Consider the following 27,063-nt stretch of genomic DNA (forward strand, 5'->3'; position numbering starts at 1 on the left):
AAGTATCAATGAATCTGTGGTTTTTTTGACAATTTCTTAGTCTTTTTCATTTGAAAGGTAAAATTTGTATGTATTTGTTATAAAGGTACCTCCTTGATAAGTCCAGTGTCCCTTCAAACAGTGTCTCTAGCAATTTCAATGGAGAAAATAATAGATGACATGGCTAAATCTTCACAATATTCTGTACTTATTGTACTGGCCCTTCTCATTAGATTGAAAGTTGTATTCATGAGCGAGGTCTACTGTTCGCAGAACTACTATTTTATGTCAACCTATTTTATTAGGTGACCGGCTAAAATTAATAAAAACTCCTGTTATAGGAAGAAGGTGAAGGGAGTCTTATAGTGTTTACAAGAGAATAAGGATGACCCTCAGCGAGCTCTTTCCAGGTCGAAACAAAACCGTACAAATTAACAGTCTCCTCTTGGAAAATCAAGAGTAACTGTTTTTAAGGGCACATAGCCAGTAAGAAGTGAACTAGTAATTAATAATGAAATTTTAGAGCAAGTCTCCCATTCCAAGTATATTTGCTGTGATATCTCGTATTATCATGATAGAGATGCGGACAACAAGTTGCATAGTTGCAATACATAATTATGGGGAATCGAAGGGATAGTGCACAATTGGAACAGAGTTTCGGAACATGCAGTAATTCCTAACCCGTGAAAGGAAGATGATTCCTATTATATTTCATAAACAAAGTTTTACTTTACTTTACATCATTTGTTATTCCTAAAAATTTCAGTAATTATCAATCTAGTCATAAAATGGATTATAATTATAATCTTAAATTTATGAAACTGTTACAGGCATGGAAGAAATATGTGAAGTTCAAGCACGCATACTATAATTGCATCACACTGTTATATCAAGGCATGCAGTCAGAGGAACAACAAAAAATGGGCGAAAGGGTTGCCTATTATCAAGCTGCTTTTGACCAACTCAATGAGGCTATGAAACTTTCCAACGGTCTTGATCAGCCTCAGGTCAGCTAATGCTATTTTCTCATCATTAAGAATTAAGATCTAAAACAATTTAGAAAATACATTGCTAGGTAAATTTTGAAATATTTTACAGCATAGACAAACAATAACATAAAAGTAGATAAACGTTACTTTGCGTTTTTGTGATCACTTGTCATAATTCACTGAATTAGAATGATATTGTAGTTAAATTTTGAACTCAATTTTGTGTTTTCATTAAATCATGTTGAACAAATCGAAACTGTTGCATCTCAGTCATTGGTCTTTTCACACCTACCGATTGTCAGCCTAAATTTATTGGCAGAACACCCAGAATGTCCTCTGATTGCCTGATTCTCACCAACAGCTAATTCTCAGCCAGTAGGAGGAGATTGTGGGTGTTGTACCGACAATCTGTGTGAACACAGCCAATATATTGTCGCTGTTTTATTGCTAGTCTTTGAATTGTTGGTTGATTCTATATGAGTCTTTTTCCGTACATGTTGCAAGTGCAGTTGAAAAGTCCCTGAATTAGACTTCAAATTTGTCAACAATCGCATAAATTTTACTGAAAATCTGATCTTTGGATGATACCAAACATTAATTTGCTATCCTTGTCTTATTTGACTAACAGCTCTATCGTTTTCCAACTCTCACCTTTGCTAAGTTGTTTGCAGAGACTATGCAGAATAATAATAATTAAACATAAGAAAATCTCAATTATGAAAAATTATCATTCTTCAACCGCGGAAAGATATATTTTCTTGGTGAATATGAAATATTTAAGATATTATTGATCATTATTATCATGAATCAACAATTAATATTAGATCATCTGGACGACTTGAATCACAGATATCCACTATAAAAGTACGGTCAAAAAGTGGCAACTATGCCGTCCTATCATTTGCACTGGTTCTATAACGTTAATCTCCCTATAGTTATTTCAATCAACAAAAATCTTGTAGTTTACTCAGAAAAATGGAATTCTTATATATTTGAATTATCTGTGTACAGATAAATTAGTTTATATAAAATTATAACAACTATAGTTAATTATGAACTGTTAGTTTCTATAAAATTGTAATTTATTGTAGTAATCACTTGTTTCTATGTGTATTGAATTTTTATTAATTACTATTTGTTTCGTTTTTTTCGGTAGGCCATCACTGATACCTTAGCTTTCACAATGGATGTTGTTGAGGGAAAACGTAAGAGTGCCAAAAATGACAATGACTTTATTTACCATGAGAAGGTCCCTGAGAGGGACTCGCTGCTCGCTGTGAAAGGCGCTTCACTGGTCAAAGGCATCGCGTTTAGTGTCAACGACAAGGATATCTATGGCAAAGATATTTTTGCAAGACTCGTCCCGATGAAAATCCATGAAGCGTCGTCATTGTACAGGTAAGTCTATCATTGATTAAAACTATTAGAAATTGTCACTAAGAGATATTTGAAAAGTTGATAAAGTGACACATAACCTAGCTAAATTTGGACTGTTGTATAAATTATAATTGGAACCGTTTTGGGCTTATAAGCCTGTGGTACTTTTCTGTAAGTTGTGTAATTCTGAATGATTAAATAAATAAATAAAGTCTAGTGATAACTAGTAAACTGCAAATAATATTATTTGATAGAGATATTCAACCGACTGTAAATGTTGTGAATGGTGTATCAACCGAAACTAGTTTCTAATTTCTTTAATAAATTTGTACTGTAGTGGTCCAACGAAAAGATCTCTACTTTTCCGGTGCGTTTGGGTAGAGGTTCAAGGAAGCATCTGCGCATGCGTGATACATGTATTCCTACCTATATTGAGATTCACTTTAACGTGTCAATATCCTCATAACAACGAATGTTGACAGTTCGAAGTTATTCACACAATAGCAAACTACCGCTGAGTGGTGACAGATTTGCTACGCGTATCATATCGCATAGGTATGTTGTTGTTCATAATCACGGTACATCCCGATTTCCAGAGGTTTGTCCTGGCGTCCAAATTTTCTTTGTAAATGTTTTAGACCGGGTTTCACCAGGAACTAAACGCGCCGTTAGAGGAAGCTTAAACATCAGTTAGCCCTTAACTCACAAAATCGGATTTCACCACACTCCATTAGAGCTACTTTTGATTAACTTGTCGTTAAAGAGTTGACTGCCCAATCTTGGCCAGTTAACCTCTGTAATCTTTCGTCAAGGAAACATATGACAATGTGGCGGAGGTTTGTTTACTGTTCAGTCGAAAGTCGTCTGTTGTTTGCTTATATTTAAGGCTTGTATAGACCTACTTACAGATTCGTGCGAAAAATCGTGTTAACACACGCCTCGGAATTCATTGTTCGTCCATCTGTACACGCTCCTCGCATGCCTCGGCATTCAAAAAGCTATCCGATTTGAAGATGACACGAAGACATGGTAGATGTAAATTTCCCACATCATGACAACCGTCATTCCATCATTGAAGAAATTTACAAATTATAGCTGCATAATTTATTTTAATGTCTACTACAATGAAATCGGAAATAAAACGTAACAAAAGACGTTGGTGGTTTAAACGATTATACAAAAATAGATTGCAGTATGGAAATAAATTGCTACATGACATCAGATATGAGTATGACAATCCAACTTTATTAGGATGTCAAAACATGATTTTGATAATCTACTGAATCTAATTTAATCATTTATCAAAAAAATGATACCATTATGAGGGAAGCAATCACTTTACAAGAGCGATTGGCCCTAACTTTGAGATTCTTGGCATTGGGCGATTCATTTGTTAGTTTACAATATCATAGCCACCTCTAATACAAGGCCCCGGCCTACGATATTGCAACGTCGCAGTGTAGGCCTACATGATTGGTGAAAAAGATCAGCTGGTATTTTTTTAAATCTTTCTAATGTATAAAATTCTAGAAATCTATAAAATCTAAATGTATTACATTCTAGGCCTACCCTGCGACGTTGCAATATCGTAGGCCGGGGCCTTGTATTAGAGGTGGCCTTGACAATATCCATTCCGAATTTCAAAACTGAATGTATCTACAATAATCCCAGAAGTTTGTGGTGACAGTCTTCTAAAACCATCATTCAAATCAACTATCGGCACTGAATTATTGTTCATTTTCAACTAACTCTGCCCACACAATGATGATAAATCAAGATAAAATATTCTCTGAACGATTAGCTTCAAGATTCACCTATCAGGAATGCTAAAAGTTTCAATAAATCTCACTATATACAGCCAAGTTATCTAAAACCTATAATAGCATATAAAGATTACAAGTAGCAACTCTGATCGTTATCATAAAACAAACAAGATAATTTGATAGCATAATAGAGTGATCGACAGTGAATTCAAGCTCTAATTATGTGGGCTATACTTTTTAATAGGAACCCAAAAAGGAAAGCTATTTTCACTTAAATTTCTTAATCATGATAGAAAATATACTTCGAGCATGTTCCTATTTGAGACTTCACATATCCTACAAACTTACAAAAATCCTACAATTTATAATTTGTTATTGGATCACAATTTAATTTGTCATTCATTGACTTTCCAATAACAATAATTAGGTTATGGCTTTTGCTGTGTTCACCTTTTACCTCGCCCATGCGGCAAAAAAGCTGTATGGTACTTGAAAACAAATTTGCTTTCCAATTTTATCCAATTAATGATACAAAAGCATATATCAATAATCTATAACTAACCTGGATGAATAATTAAACTATGTTCTATAAATTTATTTTTATATTAAAAATATAAGTAAAGTTGAGTTCCTGTGATTTATTTGACATTGAACGAATCTACTCCTTCAATATTTTGCATTAGGCTACTATATTTAAAAAAGCTATACTATATTGCTGTATCTGTATCCTTATCTGACAATCTCTCCATCTTCCCAAAAATTTATGGTTTTCTAGGTTATGTTTTCCCACGGTTCGCTCATTTTTAAGGCAGCTCTCTGCCACTTTAATCTATTATAATCTCTCGTTTAGTAACGCGGCGTTAGTTCTGACATGTTTTCGCTGGTGAAATCAAATTTTTTAATCTTTCGTTCAAATCATCAGTTAGTGTAAACTTGAGATTATGACTTATGACGACTGCGATATACAGCCATTTCTTGTTATTGTATTTATGCAGAAAATAAAGAATTTGGATTTGACTAAACGAAGCATTAACGTGAATATAGTGAAATCCACCTTTTATATGCCCCGAAAATAGTTGAAAATGTATTAGATTTTAAAGGTTTTTGTAATTATTCTTTAAAATGTTCACCTAAATAATAAAGTTCAATGCTTGTTAGGCTGACTACTAACGGTAGGACATGCATGATAAACATGTGTAAACATATCATCTTGCATGTTTTGTCATCAGCGAGAGACTTCTAACCCAAAATAAAGAACTAATAAACCGCTGGAAAATTACAAATTATAGAAAAGTATGGAAAATTATAATGATAGAAAAATAATTAATCTCAAATAGAACAGCAAAGAAAAAATAAACAACAAAACATTGCAGATACAAAAACCTGACCTTCAACAACTTTGCTCCATATTTTACAAAGATCAAAATAATATTGCAATAAGTATTCTATTATAAATTATTTCTTTCATCACATATTTGGTAGGAACTATCTTCTGGTCAAAGGGTTTTTAAAAAATATTTGATATCTAATCAATGGGACCATCGTTATAGGCCACAAGTCCGTGCAACAAACATGTGAAATGGGAATTTTTCATTAACTTTTTATAACAGGATTATAAAAAAAATCCTACTCATAAGTCGGATAATTTAAATCTAATTGTGGTAATTATACATATTAAATAAAATATTTCTTACAATTTCTTAGTATTTTTATTTAAAAAATTGAACTAATAATATGATCAATAATTTAAATTGAAATACCTAATTAATTATCTTACCTAGTACGATAATGTTGATTACAAAGGGATAAATATGATTAATCAACAAAGATAGAAACTGAGTGAGAACAATGTATGAAGCAGTCATTGTGTGTCGTGCGTAGTGCGCTTTGCTACTATCTCAACTTGCGCTGCGCTGATGTCATTGCTATGCATAGAAGCGCCCTCCGTCTTGATGCTGTGGAAGAGGAAATTGACTCACGGATTTTCTGCTTCGATCGAATCTGAAGTTAAGACAGTTCTCTGTCGGGGATTTCAATGGATACCTATGACTGTGATAACATCACTTTATCTGTAGCACAGAAAGTTTGTTATTATACTTCTAGTTTGTCGATTACAGGAATTCTTCTTGATCAAAGGTGCTTTTAAAAATTTGTATCATATCATCGATAAGTTATAATATCAATATAAACTCGATCACATTTATCAGCTATTTCCACTTACATTCACTCAACAATCATCATTACTTTACAAATTATGGAAAAGAAAAAATAACCCCCAACATCTTCATTCACAGAATTTTTATCGTTGAAATTTTTCAGTGTACGGTAATGCAATGATTTTTCACATCTCGATTTTCACTTGCAAAACATATACCTAAATTAAATCTAAAATCAGAGAAACTACAAAGAACGACATCTCACGTAAAATACTCTCAGATATTGAATGAATTGAAAAACATTGTTTTACAATGTTAAAAACATATCCTTCAAATTTTTCAGGGCATGTTCATGTTGTACGATTTCTCTCTGAATCACAATTTAATTATAATTATTGGGTTATCGAATCCACTTGCTTCTATAATGTACTGTCTGTGTCTATTCCAGCGAGGAAAAAGCAAAATTATTGAGAAAGATTGGTGGAATGGTTGATGAAAAAGACCAAGAACTAGTTGGATTCATATCGTCTCTCCAAGTAGATTATCTCAATAATCACGTGGATTCAGACATTCTCCCTCAGGTATGTATCAATCGAGTAATTATAAAATTATAAAAAAATATCGGATTGCAATAATTTTCTATTCAAAGTTTTTAGTATCTATTACTGTTTATTTTTTAACTTTTGAATTTTACAACATCAGTTGTATTTAAAATGACTCACATTTCTCTGGTTATACATTATGACAATTGAAATGTCTCACTATTAATTAAACATTTGGGAGAAAAGCAAATTTGGGCTTACCCTATTGTTCTCTTCTAAACATGATTATTATGAATAGATATCATAATTACCCATATATGATAAATAGATAAACTCATAATATCAACGAAAATGTAACTTTTAAATAACTCAATCAAACTAGTGTTAACTCGATTCGTGTGTTGAAACATTACTTAGTTGAGTTTAATAGATGAAGTTTAAATTTCATTGACTAGCACTACAATTAGAATGAATCTGGCTGAAAGTAAGATTAATAGCGTTTTTACATTCTGTCGTGAAAACTATTTTTACCAACAATTTATTGCTTGAGAAGATGTTTTTAAGTATCCAATTTTCACATCACACAAGATTTATATACATTGAAACTGCCGATTAGTAAATCCATAAATATAACACTAAATAAGCAAAAGCTACATTGGTTGCTAGACTCCATACCGAATGACTGCTACACACAGTATACAGGAAAAGTTTTGAATAATTGTAAATTATGTTATCGGAAAACCTCTGGCATGAATAATAATCTATTCTCATTGAATCATCGATAATAGTTTTTAATCAGAATGATTTAAAGCGTATTGTTCAACATTTTTAATTAGCAACTTTTTCTAGATGGGTTTTGAAACGATAACAAGGTCAATGTCAACACATACATTATTAGCTATTACAATCAAATAAGACAATAATATAATTACATATATGAATTCTGATTTCAGTCAATACATAACGTTTTGCATTTTTATAATTTATATTCATTTTTGAAGTATGTCACCCCTGATGTTTCTGATTGGTTTACTTAGGAACTGGTTGATAGATGTGCAGCTTTGGCAGCGAAACCAGACTCAATACAGAATTTAATTGATGCTATGGATAAATTGTCAGGCATCTACCATGATGTCGAAGGAATGCTGCGAGAGATACTGGAACTCATCAAGGTTTGTTTCTTATAATATTCCCTTCCAATTTATTCTTATTTATCATGTTTTTGGTATGAAGTGCCACTTAGGTTATAGATAAGAAAATTATCACTTAGATGAAAAAAATAAATGAAAAACACACTCCTTCTTCCTTGCTTATAAGTGATCACGTGGAAGCGGTAGGTCAAATTCAACACAAGGTTACATTCGAATTGATTATGTTTAATCTTATATTTTAGTTTATAACATGTAATTTGTATGTAGCAGCGGAGGAATGTATAAACTGATTATAAAAATACCATTTATTCGATACTACAAATGTGGTGTACATTAAACAATGTGGTATAGCTCAATGAATCAATCTACTGTTCCCAGATATTATATTATTAAGACATATTTTCTATGGTCTTTTTCTTAAATTTTTATTGATATCTTTAAGATTTTTATTTTTATGCAGTCATACATGCTTATTAAAATAATAAGAAAGATTTCAAACCAACTTTCATCAGAGAAAGTTTGGTTTCCAACGTTTCCCATTGGGGAACTTTGGATTGTATACGGCAAGGTGGAACTACCCTTGGGTCTCCCCACCATTCAAAGCCATACACGCTAATAATAATAATAATAAAACAAACCAGAGAAAGAAATATTCCCTATGCTCTCTTGAAAAGAGCAATAATATTGCTTCATAAATGCATTCTATTCATTAAATGCTGTCGCGTTGAAATTTTAAATACTCTAAAACTAAACTAATGTTCATTGTAGTGACGATTGGGAAATATTGATTTCCAACGTATTCAATTCAATTTTCTATTTCCAATTAATAAACTATCTTACAACAGTATAAAACACATGTTCAAAGTATTTCCCCGTATGGGTTAATACTACAAACAAACTGTTAGCCCCGGTTACTCTAAAGCCTGTTCAATTTTAATCATTTAATGATTAAACGCCTCGAGAACCAATCAGAGAAGACTTTTTTGAAATGAAGTTCCTAGTGGATTAATCATGTTTAAAATTTAACAGGCTTTCGTGCAACCTGGCTATAATGTGTTAAATAAAAAGTTACTCAATAAAGTATTTTAATTATGTAGCCTAGTACAACAGTACGATAGAATTGTGACAAGATAGCCTAAAAAGAATTATTTTTGTAAAACTTTTTCAGTATTTTCGGTCAGAGAAAATAGCTCATTAGCCTCAAGACTAGAGCAATTCATCGTTGTTGAAGAATACTTCACTCACGAAGTAAAATTTAATTTTAAATTTGTATTGATGTACATAGATTGAAGATGCCGCCGAAAAAGAATACCAAGAGGTGATGGGGTCGCGACCGCCGTCCATAGTTGCCACGGATTTGACGAGAGAAGCGAACAAATACAAGGAGGCACACACGAAGGCGGCAGAGTCCAACGAGACACTCCACAAGGCGATGGCCCAGCACATCGCCAACCTCAGAGTGCTCTCAATGCCTCTGTCAGAGCTCCAACAACAGCTGCCTTCCATATCCTGTCTTAACTGTCAGTAAACTCAATCAATTCATTTGCCACACACACATTTATCAATTACAGCAAACACACATTAAATGAAATTAAAATGAAATTAAAAATTATTTATTAAGCGGAGATAGGACTTTTAAGTCCTCTCTACCACTCAACATCGAAATGATATTGGGAGAGTAAAAACAGGCGAACCCTTCAATATTCCTCTCCCAATTTATATTAATAACAGATTGAAAACTTAGGATTGAAAGCGATTAAACAATGTGGAGTACCACAATTGAATCCAATTCACAGCCTGAACACGAAAATCACAGAAAATCGAGTCCTAGAAAATCACACTTTTCGACATCGCGTAATAGATTTCTTAGTAGATAACCCCTTGTATTATTTGGATGCTAATGAGCTGATTCAAGCTTGTTGTAGGAGAAAGTTTATTCAAGATTCAAAGTATATTGTATTGTATTCAAAGTATATTAAGTTGATTCAAAGTATATTATCAAAATTAATTTATGTTTATCCATAATTGTAATTGAATCGAGGTGCGTAGGGCATACAGATATATCGTTTTCGCAATTAATACATGCTAATTTAATGGTTATTTGTAATTTTTATCGAATCCAGGGCATACAAATCTTTTGAAAATCTTTCTGGGGTCCGCTCAGGCCAGTTTGGCTCATTTATGAATCTATTAAATTACCATTAAAATACACTTTTTACTGAGGTGATGGTACCGTTTTGCAGTGGAAGATTGCCACGACCTGAAAGAAGTGCGGCATTTACTGTCGAAAGTGGAGGAGATGCGACGTCAGCGGTCGATGCTGGCCACTCAGCTGCGCGAGTCGATCTGTGGTGATGACATCACATCGCAGCTCGTAACAAGGCAGGCCGAAAATCTCGAAGCTGTCTTCTCCAAGGAGCTGGAAAAGCATTCACAATACGTCAGTACTTATTCTCCGTGTGTTAATATTTGTTTAATACTTCTAAGGCACCATTGTACGGTCAAATATTTTGTCAAAGTTTTACTCTTTGTATTTCAGTAATTTATATTTGGTCTGTATTTCTAGAATATTTGGTCAAAGACCTATTCTCACAATTTTGCTATTTTTGTTAGTATTTCTGACGTTCTCATTGCACGGCCAAAAATAATTGATCAAATATATTTGATTACGGTAACTTTTATGAAAGTTTCGATTCTTTATTGAACCAATTATACCATCAAATATTTATTTATTCAATACACACAAAGAAAGGCTGACAGACAAATTCCAGTAAGAGCATTAATGGCATAACTGACAGCATAACAGTACAATAAAAAAGGAAAACGAAAGAAATATACGAGGGTCTTTTTTTCAACTCCCGATTAGCCAAAAATAAAATACGAATGTATATAAAATACTTTTTTACTAATAGTTACTTACACTCATGATTATTCTTCAAAATAATCTCTGTGAAGGTTGAGGCATTTGTCATACCAGTGGACTAGCCTACAAAAACTCTCTTCATAGAATGCTACCGCCAAATGAGTTAAGTGGGCAATGACGTAGTTTTGGAGCTCCCCGTTAGTTTGGAAGCTCTGTTCCCAAATTCATGTCTTCAGTTAAATTGAGTAGAATTAAATTGTTCATAAATACTCTCATGCTCACATTACTAAGTTCTTCATGAGTGTCATCATAACATTTTACAGTACTCTACGCGATTATTTTTTACTTTCCTTGCCCTATTACCATAGGTAAGGAAAGTATTGCTTTCCGAAAAAATTAAGGTACCTACCCCAATTTCCAAATTTCTATACGTTTCAAGGTCCCCTGAGTCCAAAAAAGTGGGTTTTGGGTATTGGTCTGTATGTGTGTGTGTATAAGTGTATGTGCGTCTGTGTACACGATATCTCATCTCCCAATTAACGAAATGACTTGAAATTTGGAACTTAAGGTCCTTACAATATAAGGATCCGACACGAACGATTTCGATCAGATGCAATTCAAGATGGCGGATGAAATGGTGAAAATTTTGTCAAAAACAGGGTTTTTCGCGATTTTCTCGAAAACGGCTCCAACGATTTTGATCAAATTTATACCTAAAATAGTCATTGATAAGCTCTATCAACTGCCACAAGTCTCATATCTGTAAAAATTTCAGGAGCTCCCCCTCATCTATGCAAAGATTGATTTCAGATTCCCAATTATTAGGCTTTAGATACAATTTAAACAAAAAATTCCAAGTGGAAAAGATTGAGCATGAAAATCTCTTCAATTAATGTTTTGTAACATTTTCACCTAAAATTGAAAATAAGCTCGAAATTCGAGAAAATGTTATTACTTCAATTACAAACTGTTGGCAACTGTTGATTCTATTGAATCATTCACTATGAAGAGATAGCAAACTTCGTGTGTCTCCAGCCTTAATTTTCCTGTCACCAGCTGGCTTGGATCTTTGAATAGTAGACTTGAGATGCGCGGGACCACTAGCGTCAGGTGATAAACTTTCATAGCGGCAAGGAAAGTTGTGTGAGTGCGCCACACCAGATTTTTAGTAAATAGAATTTTTGTTTTATCCAGATTCTGTAGCTTTATAATAGGAATGTACTTGCATTGAAATTTACTGTTATAAGTTTCATTATGTCCTTTTGATATTTATGTGTGCTTTTTTACTTCGTAGGTATCACTGCTGGAACAAAATTTGTCAGCACAGGATAACATATTGAAAGCCCTGACTGATGCTTATGCTGAATCAGCTGATACAAGAAAATCAATCATTGAGATTTTGAGGCAAAGGTCACTAATGTTATCTGCATTGATGTCATCATATGATGCCTATGAGGATCTTATAGCAAAGTCCAACAAAGGTCTAGAGTTCTACAGAAAACTGGAAACTAATGTTACAAAGTTGCTGCAGAGAGTGAAAGGTACATGTAAAGTGCAAGAAGAAGAGAGAGAAACGATACTACTGAAAAATGGGAAAACTTTGCCATCCAAATTGAAGCTTAATAATGAGAAGGAGGTCTCCGGTGGTGGTGGTTTGAAATTGAAAGACTTGTTGCCTAATATGAAGAAAGATAGCAGTGGTAATTATATTATACAACCTGCTCTAAATCAGCTCCCTGGACAGTTCAATACAAACAGTGTGAACTACAGTGGCACTCACACGTCAATTCCTCCCACAGATTCTCTGCCTTCTGAATCTTCTCAAAAGTGGGTTCCAGCAGTAAGGCCTGCTCCGGTTGGCTCAGAAGCTCCCATAAATTCACAACAGAAAATTCTCGATTCAAAGCCTGACATTTCCCAAAATTATTATTTCCCTCAGCAGTCCAACTATGCAACTTATGACGCCAACTATTATGCTCGACTGGCTCAGTCTCAAGCTGCTGCTGCCTATCCCAGCAGACCTGCTAATCCAGCCACCCCCACCCCCACCCACAATCCCACAGCTCTTCCCAATCAACTTCCCAGCTCGACTCAGTCCTATCAGCAAAGCCTTACTCCTTCAACCCAGTACACTTCTGTTCAAACTCCTTATGCATATCAAAACAACCCTACTTACTCAAATCAGCCGACTGATCTAAAATCTCAATTTGGAGCCACACAATACAATACCCCTTATACTCAATCCAATTACCCAAAATACAAACTTTCCTCAACAAAATACTGGAGTTAATAGTTATAACACTGGTCAGCAGAGTGCATATTACCCTCAGCAGGGCTATAACATGTCAGCCTCGCCCAACCACAATGCTACTGATCAAGCTAAACCGAATAATCCAGTAACAAGTGCTCAACCTCAAAGCAACATAGCACCAGTAGCAACTCAAAATTCCGGTTATCCTGGAAGTCAAACAATGCAATATTCTGTTCCAGCTACCTACCCAAGCCAGTCTCCTTTCAATAACTACAATGCTTATCCAGGTTATAGCTATCCTTCAAGTGGTCAATATCAGTTTGGACAACAGCAATGGCTCAGCAACAGCCAGTTGCCATCACAGAATCAGCAACAACAAGTACATCAAGGTCAGCAAATTCAACAAAATCAGTCGATGGTAGCCCCAAGTCAGCTGAGTCAAGCCCCAAATCAACTGAGTCAAGTCCCAAATCAGTTACAACAACCTCAACAAGAGGCTGTAGCCTCAAATCAGTTGAGTCAAATTCCAATGAGTGCAGATCAGTTACAGCAACCTCAACAAGCTATAGCCCCAAATCAGTTACATCAACCCCAACAAGCTCTAGCTCCAGAATCGAAACCTTGGACTCAAACTTCTACCCAGTATTCATACAATCCCAACTCAACAGTCGCTATAACCAATCCCACTTACACTGCTGGTTACTCGACTATGACAACATCGCCCTACCAGGCTACTGCCGCTACGACCTACGCCCAGTATCCTCATACTTACCAGCCGAATCCGAACTATCCGCAACACCTACAGTACACGCCGGTTGCAGATGCGTCCCACCAGTACACCCGGGCTGGTCAGTTGAACCTATCACAAACCAACTCCTCTCAGACCTCACTGCAGGGACAAACCTATGCAGTCCAATACAACACTAATCCCAACCAAACATCAATGAATGAGCTTTACTACAGTCAACAGTATGGATACCAGCTTCCGCAGTACAATAACACGTATGGTACACCTGCAGCCAACGTTATCAATTCGGTCAATACAGCTAGTGACGCTAAACCAAAAGAGAACGAAGTGTTGTCGCCGCAGAGCCCCATGACCTACATGCAAGCTTCAAACTCGGCCATGACAACAACGTTCAGTCAGAAGACTTCCAGTAGTGTGGAAGAGAACAAATCGAATGTTGATTTGCTAGCCGGTCTTGATTTTTCGGTCAGTGAAACACCGTTAATCCCTGAACAATCGTCGCAGATCAAACAAGATGCCTCCACCTCCTCTACTGCTGCTACTACCCCTTCACAGGCTCCCGTCCTTCCCAAACCGGAAGTTAAACTGGAAGAGAAGATAACTTCGATGTCACTTGAACCTTCTGCTGCATCGGCGGCTTCTGATCCAGCTGATAATCTCACGGCTACTGAAAATATAGACAGCCAATTGGTGAGTAAATAGGTTTTAAATCTTCCCACTCATGCGAGTTTCACCCCATCTTTGTTCGTCATAAATATCTTGAGATTATCATCAAATTCTTTGTAATGAATTTATTATTGCTGTTAATTTTTCGTCATAATATATCTTGAGATTATCATCAAATTCTGTGTAATGAATTTATTACTACTGTTATTTTTTGGTCGTAATCTTGAGGTTATCTTCAAATTCTATGTAATGAATTAATTAGTACTGTTCCTGAATTATCCATGTTTGCATGTCAAAAGTCAATTAAGCAAAATTCTCTATTCATTAAAAACTGTTACAAATATTATAAATGTAAATTATTCCAAATGATTTCCTATCAATCTAATGTACATAGTCAAAACAATATTTTCTTGTGATTATTTCAAGAAATTGTCATTGACTTGATCAAAATAACCAATAAGTGCGGAATGTTCAATTAGCAATCAACTTAGCATTAATTTCAGTTCTGCTTCAACCATAAGATAACCTTTTCCACATTAACAGCTATTTTAAAGCTTCTCTAACACTACAACAATATTTCATTTTATTAGTAGTAAAACTCTACATCACATATTTAGAAAGTATAGAAAAAATATAAAGGACTAGAAAATATTGCCATTTATCATAATCTCTTCCCGTGATAGTGACTACAAGTAGTGTTTTTTATGTTTTTTCTTAAAACTCAGCTCTTAAGTCATGCACTATTTATGTTATATTCGAACTCCCTATCTTCTTGAAATGTATTAATTCAGGGCTTCTTTCTTGTATTTATAAACTAGAATTATAGTACCCTTTGAAATTAATAAAATAATAGAATAAGAATACAAATTATTATAACTACTAGTTTATTTGAAATTGAAATTTATTTTTAAAACCTGACGATTGTGTGATCACCGAAACTAGTAGTTATGATTTGTATTCTTATTCTATTATTTTTTTTAATTTCAAAGATTACTATAATTCTATTTTATAAATTCGAACTCCCGTTTAAAACTGTATACTACCAAGATACTTGCATTCATTGTTATTTATTCTATTCTCAAGTGTATTTGTATTACGAATAGTTTAACATTACTCCATATTTGAAGAAGAAAAATGAATGAAAGATTTTTCTATAAAGAAAAAAATATTTAAAATAATATGTTAAATTTAATAGTATGAAACTTGTCGATTCTCTTATTAGTAAAACTATAACCAATTGTTGAACACGTTCATTGTTTGAATTGCAATTATTGTTCTTTCCAGTTTGTTTGATGTTACTTTTCATAAGTTGGTATTGTTATTTATGGCATCCTTCTAATTGCATGATGCTTTATTATCAACATGTGCTCAATTCAAATTAATTCAAGCTGAAGAACTGTTTTGTGCATGTAATAATAATTTTTTCATTGAGCTTTTGTTTTTCATTGACATTATCTTCTAGAAATTAGTTTCTAACAATTGGTGCAACATACTTGAAATAAAAGCATGTTTCCATTTGGAATGAATTCACGATCCATGATTTATTTCAAAGTTGGTGTCGTTATGCAAATTTTAATTTACCGAGTTTATGACTCAATAAAGAATTGAAGGGTGGGCAGAGCCGCACCTTTACCTGCTTCACTGCCGTGGTCCTCCCGATATTCTTTAGTGCGGTTCTTTTTAAGCTGTTAGCATTGGGTGAATTGAATTTTATTATTTATTCAGATATTATTTATTAGTAACGCTGACGGTTCAAATTGGTTGTCACTATAGTGAACTGGGAGTCGTCCTTTCGACACACGTTGATAAGTGCCCATTTCGATGAACTGAAGTTTTTACAGCGCTCATTAATCAATGGCGGATTTCCGAGAGCAATAAATCTAAGATTGTCTAACAGCAATTAATTTATAACACTAAATAGAATCACAAAGCTAAAGATTCTGTAAAACAGCTGAAATGAATTACTTGAACCATAGTCAATCTACTCATAGAAACCTGTGTTACCTAAATGAGCTTTTAAGCAAAAATTGGAGAATATCAATGGATTTCGTAAGTAGAATAGACTACAGTAACTATATTACCCATAGGGTACTGTAGAATAGGCCTATGCTTTTATTCACTAATAATACATACTAGCAGTTCTGTGAACAGTAGACCTAACGCAGTTTTCTCATTCACATGTATCTCTGATGTCACCTATTTGAAATGTTAACAAACTCAGTTCACGTTTGAATTTGTATGTCATATGATATAATTCATCCAGTTCCGTGATAATCTTTCCATATCTGATTAAATTATTTTTTTACAATCAAAAATATTATAATTTCTTCAGCATTATTTAGTTCATTCAATTATTTTTAATCACCTATTAAATTAGTTTTTTCAAATGTGAGAATATTGATACTGATGGGCACGCATACTAATACCATGACTGCAAAACAAAATATTGAAACCAAAGACCTTAAAGATGTATAACTCTTTGATTGAAACTAAGAACCTTATAGAAATAGACACGGCTTCTCCAGAACATCTGTTTAATCCACTTGTCAGCTGACTGATCATGAATTATTCTATAGTCTGATTAATATGTTCATATATTATATAGTATCAATTAAAAAAACTATTATTAAACATTTATTGAAATTTATTTTATTTTATAACATGACGATGGTGTGATCACCGAAACTAGTTGTTGCATTATTTTATAATTTAAAAAAAGGGTACTTATACTGTTGTTATTGTTTTTATTAATTTAAAAAGTAGCCCATGTGAATAAAGTGTTTTTTTCTGATTAATCCTATCTTCAGAGTAGATGATATATATAGTGATATCAGAGTATGGAGGAATTCCTTTCCGTTTCATATTATCCTTAAAATGCAAAATTACTAAAAACCTTGTGTATACATCGACGCGCAGTTGAAAATTGTATATTCCTACCAAATCTCATCGAATTCCATCAACGCGTTTGGCCGTAATCGCGTTACATACAGGATACAGACAGACAGAAGAAAATCCGTGTTAAAACAAAGACCTCACTACGTTCGGTCAATTACTGTATGATCTAGCTGCTTCAGGTGTGATGTCTGTGTTTTCAGGTCACACCTGATGAATTTGAGGCTGTACTGAAAAGGACTGTTTTAGGCACCTGGGATCGAAAACGTAACGTGTCCATCCGAAACACGGGAGTGGCCCCAGAAAAATATATTTGTATGGTCCGGGATTCACTCGGTCCCCTGCATTATAAATCCAGCGCAGCGTCAAATCCATTCGGCTATAGCCACTCCCAATTCACTGTTTATAATTAAATATGCTCTTCAACTGAACAAATGATTCCTTTTGTTTATAAGATGCGTAAAGACTTACGGTCTGCTCCGCAATCGAATGTTACTCGAGCAAATCTATAGATGATCGCATGTCGAGCAAGAGCGGAACGCAAGCAGAGCGTGTAACAGAGCTCGAGCTTGGCAAGTTTCTAGGGCGAACTAACCAATAGTTGCGCATGCCGGTTAACGTTTTTGTTGGATCAGCTACGATCTCTGTGTTAGCATATAAAATTATCAAATTAATTATGAAATCATCATAATTAGATAATTTGAAATTATAAAATAATTTAATAAAAGGTACCAGAATATTAGAATTTAGAAGAAAGAAGCCAAACTCCCAACAACGCCTTTCACCTTTGACAGACATAACCTTTTTTGTAATAAAACAACATAATGCAACAAACATAATAATTATCATCAATTTATTATATAAAAATAATTAATAAACATAATGTATTATTAGGCTACCCAGCAATCCCCTGGTCATAAGAAATATTTTATTTATTTTTGTCACCCGATCAGCTGAATTGTACGTTTCACATTTGTGAGGTTAGGATGTAGCGAAGTCAACAAGACGACAAGCGCGCGATCATCCTTCAAACATACCTCGAACCTCTAGCAAACCCATGCGTAATATCTCGCGTAACGTTCATGATCGGAGCGTGTTCGAGGCGCGTGTATCTGTACGCACTTATAGATGTGACAGAAATGCAAACCAGAAACAAACAGTAAGGTCAAGTGATCATGACAGCTGACGATGGCATGCAACTTGTTTGAAAGAAACTCAGAAGGACAATTTTCAACTACTTGATGCTTTCCAATCATGAAAATAAGCTAAGAAACGTTTTTCTAGAAGACAAACAAGGCTGAAGCCGTACAGCGCAAAGTGCAGCTCGCTTTGTTCAAATTTGCAACCGCCTCATTTAATACTTTATCTAGCTTTTGAGTTCTGAATAATTTTGTTCATTCTAGGCTCTACTTCCAAAATTGGAAGCAAAATCGAAACCTGCGACGAAAGATCCTTATCTGGATCCTGAAGTTCTCAACCAGTTCGCAGCAGAAGTGGACAAATTCGAAAAGTTTGTCGATGGATTAACTATGAAGACACTGAATGGTCCAACGCCTCTTGATTTGAAGTGGAAAGAACTGCAAGATTTGCAGGTTTGCTCCAATTGAATCAGTTTCTGTTTCTTGGCTTTACTCTTAATTAATGAAAATTTAAATCTATTGTTGATCAAAAACGTTTGCTGTTATTGAAACTTTTTGATTAAAAAACTATATTTTGATCTTGCAATAGTTTTCGCTGAATACTGAATTCATACAAAGCTTGAGGCTTAGGCCGGTTACAGAGCTCGACCGTCCGTCAGTGCGTACGTCAGACACGCTTGTCTTTTCCATAGATATTCCATGTATCCGTACAGAGCAGGTCTAACTGCACGCATGCGCACGGTCAGGACCATGCGTTTTACACTGCCGCAGAGAAGAGGAATGTTCTCCTGCTTTGTGACACTGCGTACGAAGACCATCGATCGAGCTCGTGCGCATCCGTTCCATCGGTCGACTGACGCGCTATTGAAACTAATAGAAGCTTTCAGAGCTGTACTGATCAGTAGCCCGATCGCAACATAATCAATGTGCTGACACCTCTGCCCGTCAATCAGCTGATATTCAATTGAATAGCATAATGAACGAATTCAATTAATAGTGTCATATTTGAATTCAGAGTTTTTCTTCAATCATTTCTGAATCTTTTATTGGAAAAATCATATATTATTAATATTATCTACATTTATTTGATCCGTAGCTTAAAGCGACTGCAAGTATTCCCAATGGTGATACAAGCGCGAAATAACTCATCAAAATTTCTGATGGACATTCTGAGGTAGTTAAAAAATTAATCTTCATCCCCAAGCAATGATGTATAAATGGTACTAAATTCCCTTTGAAATACTCTTTGGGCGACCATTGGGTGATCTTGATATCTACGTCTTAATAAGCTGCAATTAAACAATCTGTAAAGCTAAAGGCGTCCATTTTGTGAGTCAGAGAAACTGGCGTATGGTCAGGATGGAGTGCATACGCACTGACGCTCGGTCGAGCTCTGTAACCGGCCTTAGACAAGGTTTTTACAAGAGATTTATCAATAAGCAGACTGAATTTTGTTCATATTCTGGTAGTTTATTTAGCTTAAACAAGAAACACCTGAAATATTTTTTCCTACAGTTATTTACCTTGAAAAGTGGCCATTGCTGCACTGATTACAGAACGCAAAGAATCACTTTTCCGCTCTAGTGCGGGAAATTTTTTTTCCGCACTCCAGATTTGCAACATGACAACGCAAAATAGTTAGTAGGTTATATGGAGCACCAGTGCAGCAAAATCAAATTAAGTTGGTAACAGTGACTGTGGTATAGTGAGGTCCATGTTATAAGAATATTGAGGCGGTGGACACCGAGGACAGCTGTCACCACATTCAGCACACAGCCGCCCCTTCATTCAAACACTACTACATTATTCAATTTTATTTATTAATAATAACATTACACAGCTATACATTTGATGGATTTCAGGGAATTTTACCCATAATTACCCACTTTTCATATTCAATGGTAACTGTAGGAAAAACTTAATGTGAAATACGTGCGCAAAGTTCCTCTGCTGCACTCAAGAAACCATTCCGCCCTCGCCTACGGCTCGGGCGTAAACTTTTCTTTCGGTGCAGCAAACTTTCACTTTGCGCACTAGTTGCACAAATAACTATTTTACTTCAGTTCTTACCTCTAAATTTAATGTGTATTCAAATTTTAAGTGGATGCAGCTGTGTATTTAAGCAATAGATAAGAAAATGAGGAAATGAGAATATACTGAAAATGAGTTGTATCTACAGTTTGAAAATAATGTATTTTGGAAGGATATTTTTCTGATTATACTACTCACAAAATCTATAAATCTTACATAATTATGCGTTCTACATGACTGATAAGACAATAATTATAAGACAAGTATAGATAATTTTAAGAATATTAGATAAATATAAGATAAATATTACTGTATTAGTTATTATTCTAAATGGAAAACAAAGTGGACGGTGCTTATGGTATCTTATCTATGTTATTAAGAAGATCTATTGAAACTAGAAATAGTTCTAATTTAATTTAACGATTTCAATAATATCATGACTCAACAAAAATTTTGACAATTCCTCAGCCAATACAGCCAATAGACTGTGGTGAAGACAGAAGAAATTATTTAGATTTCTCTTTCTGTAGAACAATTACAACGTGTATTTCAACACAAGAAAATTCAGTCTAGAACCTACCAGGCTGAGTTTATGATGAAGAACTTTCATCATAGATGCATAGTCATTCATATTCCCTTGCTTTCATTGAATGCAATACTGATAATGAAGATAACCAGAGCAACAAGCATTAGTTCAGATCACAGTCTTGACAGTTTTTTCTCAGTTATGTAACCCATACTCCAGAGGTATTCATTAAACATGAACATCAGGATAAGAGAAAACATAAGCTTTATTTTCAAACCGTCTTGTAGAATTCGACTATGTAATCGATGTGTATTTGATATTTTTGCTTTTTGAATTGTATCAATATTTTTTCTTTGTGAAATCAGGAGAAAGACTCGCAAAAGCAGATAATTTCAGTGGCTCGGTGTTATCCCATGAAGAATAGGTTTCCTGATATTCTTCCATATGATAGTTCAAGAGTTGAACTGCCATCCACCAAGGATGATTATATCAATGCCTCGCATGTTAAGGTGAGCTTCAAGTAATGATGAAAATAAGTAATGTTTGTTAAGGATTTGTAAATTTTAAATTGTTCCTGCAATTCATATTTTAATCAAATAAGATTATTATTCATAAGATTAGAAAATAGAAAGAAAGAAATTAATTTTCCCACTCAACAAGATTACAAAGAATATAAGGAAATATGAAATATTTAAATTTATTGACAAATTGACAAACATAAGTATCACATTGTACACATTATCTCGCATTGTAAAAACAATCAATCTCATTCTGACTCTTAGAACATAATGTACAATCAATACAATGTCTAGCCTCTGTCTCATAGGAAATACCACAGGTAGTCCTGTCACAATAACACTGTCATTGGGTTCCTTGAAAAAAATAAAACTTATAAATCTGATAACATAATTAAACCTACAACATAAATTAAAGTATCTATCATCAATACATCTAAGTTTTATGATGAACGCTTTACCAACTCTTATAGCCTAAAAGAAATGCATGACGGATAAAATGTTCAATATATTGACAAGACAACAAATATAAGCGTGTTAAAACGTGAACATGCGTGGTATTTGCATATTCCTTCTATGCATAATTAATTTTATTTCATAGACATCATTTCATCTCTTATCTTCCTCATTTTGTGTCAAGGAGTGTCTAATCAACACCAATATTTTTTTTATTCCTACAGGGCTACTTGATAGTTTTTCCTAATCATAATAATTCATTTGGGTACTTTTTACTGATTTATCCAGTCATATACAATTATTACACTTATGTGAGAAGGTTTATGCCCAAAACTGTTCTTCTCAAACTTTTACTACAGTTCAAATTAAATTGTAGGTTATTTACACTTCAAAAAACTAACAAATCTTCAATCAAAAATAAATATGATGAATTACTAAATCTCACAGAATTAAAAACAATCATCCAAAAAAATTCAAATATTAGAATAAACTGGAAATTTTGAACCGAAAACTTCACGCACTATTAAATTTATGAACTGGTTACTATGAATATTATGGATATTTTTTGTGTAGTTGAGAAGTTGATATTGTGGTAATTATTCATATTGAATGAAAAAGACTAAGAAATTGTCAAAAAATCACTGATTCATTGATAATTAGAAAGACCGGTTTCTAATTGACTGATGTATTGATAATTAGAAAGAATTAGTTTCTAATAGTTTATCAGAGATTGACAATGGTGCAATAACCGAAACCGGTCTTTCTAATTATCAATAAATCAGTGGTTTTTTGACAATTTCTTAGTCTTTTTCATTCATTATGGATATAATGGCATAATTGGCTCAAATAAAATTTTAATAATAATTCTTTAGAAAAAACAGCTAATTTAATATTCCAGTCACCCACATACAACTAAAGTCAACCCACAATACAGAAAATAATTATCATTAGTAGTATTAATTTCTGACATATTTTATTTTACATAAATTCATGAAATACTTTGGGATTTACCTGTTTCTACTCTCCTAATAATTTCAATCATAAGTGCCGTGACTATTCAAATACAGTAGATTTGAATTTTAAAAACTCTTATGAAGTGAAAATGCACTTACAATTAGTTGTGATGATCGTTTCGTGTTGGTGTAGGCTGTAGGTCATCACTACTAATATTGTAAGTGCAATTTTCACAAGTTTTATATCTATAGTGAAAAAGTATGGATATGCAACACAGTAAATAGATTGTTTTCGTTCAACAGGACATATCAGCACATTGCCCGAATTTTATTCTTACGCAAGCTCCACTGCCATCAACATATGCAGATTTCTGGACAATGATAATCGAACAGCAAGTTGAAATAATTGTTTGTTTGCTGAGTGATATGGAGGTAAGATCCAACTTCCATTTAATGGTAATTGTTCAAAGTTATATAGCCTGTGTTCAATTGCCCAATACTCGACTTTAATTGATTCAAAAATTCTCATTCTAAATTCGCAGTACAAGTAAAAACTCCAAATAATATCGCAGGCTGAATAAAACATTCTATTTGTTTCATTCTAGTAACTATCTACCAAACTCATTCCATCTCGAAACAAAATACTTTCTGCAATCATTCAATGCTTTATATTTTCCATCAATAATGTAAGTTCTTTTTTCCTTATTCTGCAATTTGTTATTTTTGTTGATCTTAATAATAAGAAAATTAGCAGGATTACAGGATTGTCAAACATGAACTTTAATAGTTTTCTTTTCTTCTATTGACAGTATGAAATGAATTTACTGTAGTTTTTGTAGAATTCCCAGAGCCATGTAGAATTCCTATTGTAGCTCTGATAAAGGACTCAATATTAAAATAAAAATTTTTGTATTATCAATAATTGAATTTATATATTATGTCTGCATATAGATCTGAATATGTAAAAAAAGCACAATATTGAATAGACATATGTCTATAAAATTTTGTACTTTTTACTTCTTTTGTGCTATTTATTGCATTAATTTTTGCTTAAACAAGTAATAAATTATATTTTCAGATAGGAGATGATATCTATTGGCCCTCAGTGAAGGGAGAAGAGAGAGTATTCGGAAAGATAAAGATATCTCTGCAAAGTACAAATGTGAGGAAACACTGGGTGGAGCGTCTGATTTCAGTGTCGAACGGCCGAATGTCGAGAGTTGTCGTTCATTTGCAGTTCACTGAATGGCCTGGAAGGTGAGTGAGACCGAAACACCTACAACAGCAATATTCTAAGAGTATTATTTTATATTTAAAAACCGGGTGTCCACGCGGCGGGAAAACCGGGAAATCCGGGAATTGTACGTGAATTTCATTTTGGCGGGAAATGTACGGGAATTTTGTCGAGATACAGGAATTTTTTACACTTTCGTCAACTAGCTAATTGTATATTAATTAAGGACAGAGTTGAAATTTATCCAGTGGATGAGTGGTGTATAAGTGATGGATGATGCAGTTTGTTGGTGTATCGATGTGGCGTTTTATAAATATAGTGTATCGATACGGCGTTTTATGTACATATAGTGTATCGATACGGCGTTTTATCGGTTTTATGTCACATATAGTGTATCGATACGGCGTTTTATCGGTGCCGTGTATTGATAGACTCTATCGGGAGGAGGAGGTTTCTTTCGATATTCATTATTAAGGTATGTCTACTCATGCCGAACCGAACCTCGAACAGCGCAGCGAACCGTGCACTTCGCTGCGCAGCGCGCCGTGCAGCGAATTCAAACAATAAAATGCTGTCAAGTGATGAATCTTTTCCAATTTTAATAATGAAACATCTGTACTGTTGATTTATTTTACTTATTTCGGCTTCAAATCATCAGTTTCCGTAGTGTCAATGATATCTGAATTATTTTAAGACATAATAATGTTCCAATCACTTATTATTTTCTAAACATGATTAGAATATTATTTGATCATACATTCTTGTGAATCAATAATTGATCATCCATTGAATCGATAGGTACTAAATAAATAAAAACCAATCCGATAATTCAATCAAACAGGCTCTAGGATATTATAATATATTTTTGGTAACAAAAGTATTTAGAGTAGTTATAATAACTTATTAATAAAAAATAATATTATCCAACTTGCTTATCCGGTTTTTATCAGGGTCGTTTCATAAAACAACATATTGGATACACTGTTTTCATCTGCTTAATGTTTTTGTTTCTAATTATGTATAGTCAAGTCAAGGAAGGGTTCTAGAAAGGTTTGGAAGACAATTATTGACCACACAGTTCTGTTTAGGGTAGTAAGGAGGTAAACTTATCAAAAGTCCCCACCCCTACCCCAGGGTGGGGGTGGTTCAAAGGTACCATTTTTTTGTTTCTCGCAAATAAATCGAAAGCTATACATCTCACGGAGACGACTGTTTTATACAAATTTGAAGCTTGCATAATTTCCTACAATATTCATCTTACAACTTTTTCTATATCTTCCACAGTTTTCGAGATATCTGCTCTTGAAGGTTTGACATTTTTGAAAGAAACACGTTTGCTTCTATTTTTCTGCACACTTTCAAGACCGAATTTCTCGAAAACTGTTGGAAATATCACAAAACTCCACTTAACAGGAATTGTAGAGAATTTATCAAACTTCATTTTAGAGCAGTCATCTTGGTTGAAAGCATTGTTGCCAAGATATAAGCGTGGAAGCAAAAGCTTCAACAAATGGGGTAGGGATGGGGACTTCTGATATGTTTTCCTCCTAACTAAATTCAAACAAAGCTGCAAAGTCAAAAATTGTGTTCAAAACACTCCTTCCAAATTCCTTTGTCAATTGGTCTATTGTTGCAAAACTGGAGATTTCACATTCAACACTTCATAAAGCTGCTGCAAAAGTCGTAGGGAAATGTGTAAAAGTGTGAAATCATACATCAAATTGAAGAGAATTTGATGCTCTATAAGCTCATAATTAACATGGATTTTTTCCATCGATTCTTGAGAAGTTATAAGAGCTAAAATAGCAAAAAATGGAAGCAAACTTGTTTCTTTCAAAAATGTCACACCTTCAAGAGCAGATATTTTGAAAACTGTGGAAGATATAGAAAAAATTGTAAGATGAATATTGTAGGAAATTATGTAAGCTTCAATTTTGTATAGAACAGTCATCTTCATTAGATCTATAGCTTTCGAATTATTTGTGGGAAACCAAAAAATGGTATTTTTGAACCACCACCACCCCCTCAGCACAGTGGGTAGGGATGGGGACTTTTGATATGTGATATGATAATCATATGTCATGAATCAGTTGTTTGAATTATTCTAAATCATCAGAAAGTTTGTTATTTTATCTCAGTTTATTTTAGTCAATAAAAGCCATTATTCTAGCTCTTCAATGGTCTCTATTTATTACAATTCTATTGACTAAAATAAACTGAGATAAAATAACAAACTTTCTGATGATTTAGAATAATTCAATCAACTCTGAAATAATAATTCAAAAAATAATAATTCAATAATTCAAAAACGAATTCTGCAAGAAGTGTGATAAGAAGGGACACTTTGCTCGGGTATGTAACTCAAAATCTTCCGTATTATTGTAATTCGATATTACTAACACCTTCAGTGCAAGCCGAAAAATGTCTTTCAAAGGTTATTATTCCTATTACCATAAACGGAACTGAAAGTCAAGCACTGATCGATACTGGAGCAACTGGCAACTTTATTGACGATTACTATGCAAAAAAACTGAATTTAGAAGTTATACCAGAGATAGGAAAAGTAACTTTAGGCTCAAAACGCTTCACACCACAAATCCGAGGGAAAGTTAACGTGAATTTAACAGTTCAGGGAGAAAGTTATACAAACACAACCTTAATGCTTATGCAAGACCTCTGTGAAAATATTATTCTTGGGCACGAATTTATGAACAATTTCTCCAGTATAGAAATACCATTTGGAGGTAATAAGCCACCTCTTACTATTTGCGGAATAACTCAAGCAAAAATTCCTCCTTGCTCCCTTTTTCAACATCTTAAACCCAATTGTCA

The 27,063-nt window shown here is 33.8% G+C and overlaps 1 protein-coding gene across 1 annotated transcript in view; it reads left to right on the forward strand.

Moving 5' to 3' along the window:
- Positions 1–27,063, forward strand: part of LOC111044343 (tyrosine-protein phosphatase non-receptor type 23) — a 50,577-nt gene that overhangs the window by 4,225 nt on the left and 19,289 nt on the right. The window contains 12 exon segments of the mRNA XM_039424009.1: positions 810–986; positions 2,125–2,366; positions 6,713–6,845; positions 7,844–7,978; positions 9,243–9,477; positions 10,201–10,397; positions 12,115–13,108; positions 13,110–14,509; positions 18,781–18,969; positions 21,439–21,582; positions 23,301–23,429; positions 24,076–24,254. Coding sequence (XP_039279943.1) covers positions 810–986; positions 2,125–2,366; positions 6,713–6,845; positions 7,844–7,978; positions 9,243–9,477; positions 10,201–10,397; positions 12,115–13,108; positions 13,110–14,509; positions 18,781–18,969; positions 21,439–21,582; positions 23,301–23,429; positions 24,076–24,254 — 4,154 coding nt within the window.

The sequence above is a fragment of the Nilaparvata lugens genome, chromosome 3 (assembly GCF_014356525.2).
Source record: "Nilaparvata lugens isolate BPH chromosome 3, ASM1435652v1, whole genome shotgun sequence".
Classification (NCBI taxonomy): Eukaryota; Metazoa; Arthropoda; class Insecta; order Hemiptera; family Delphacidae; genus Nilaparvata; species Nilaparvata lugens.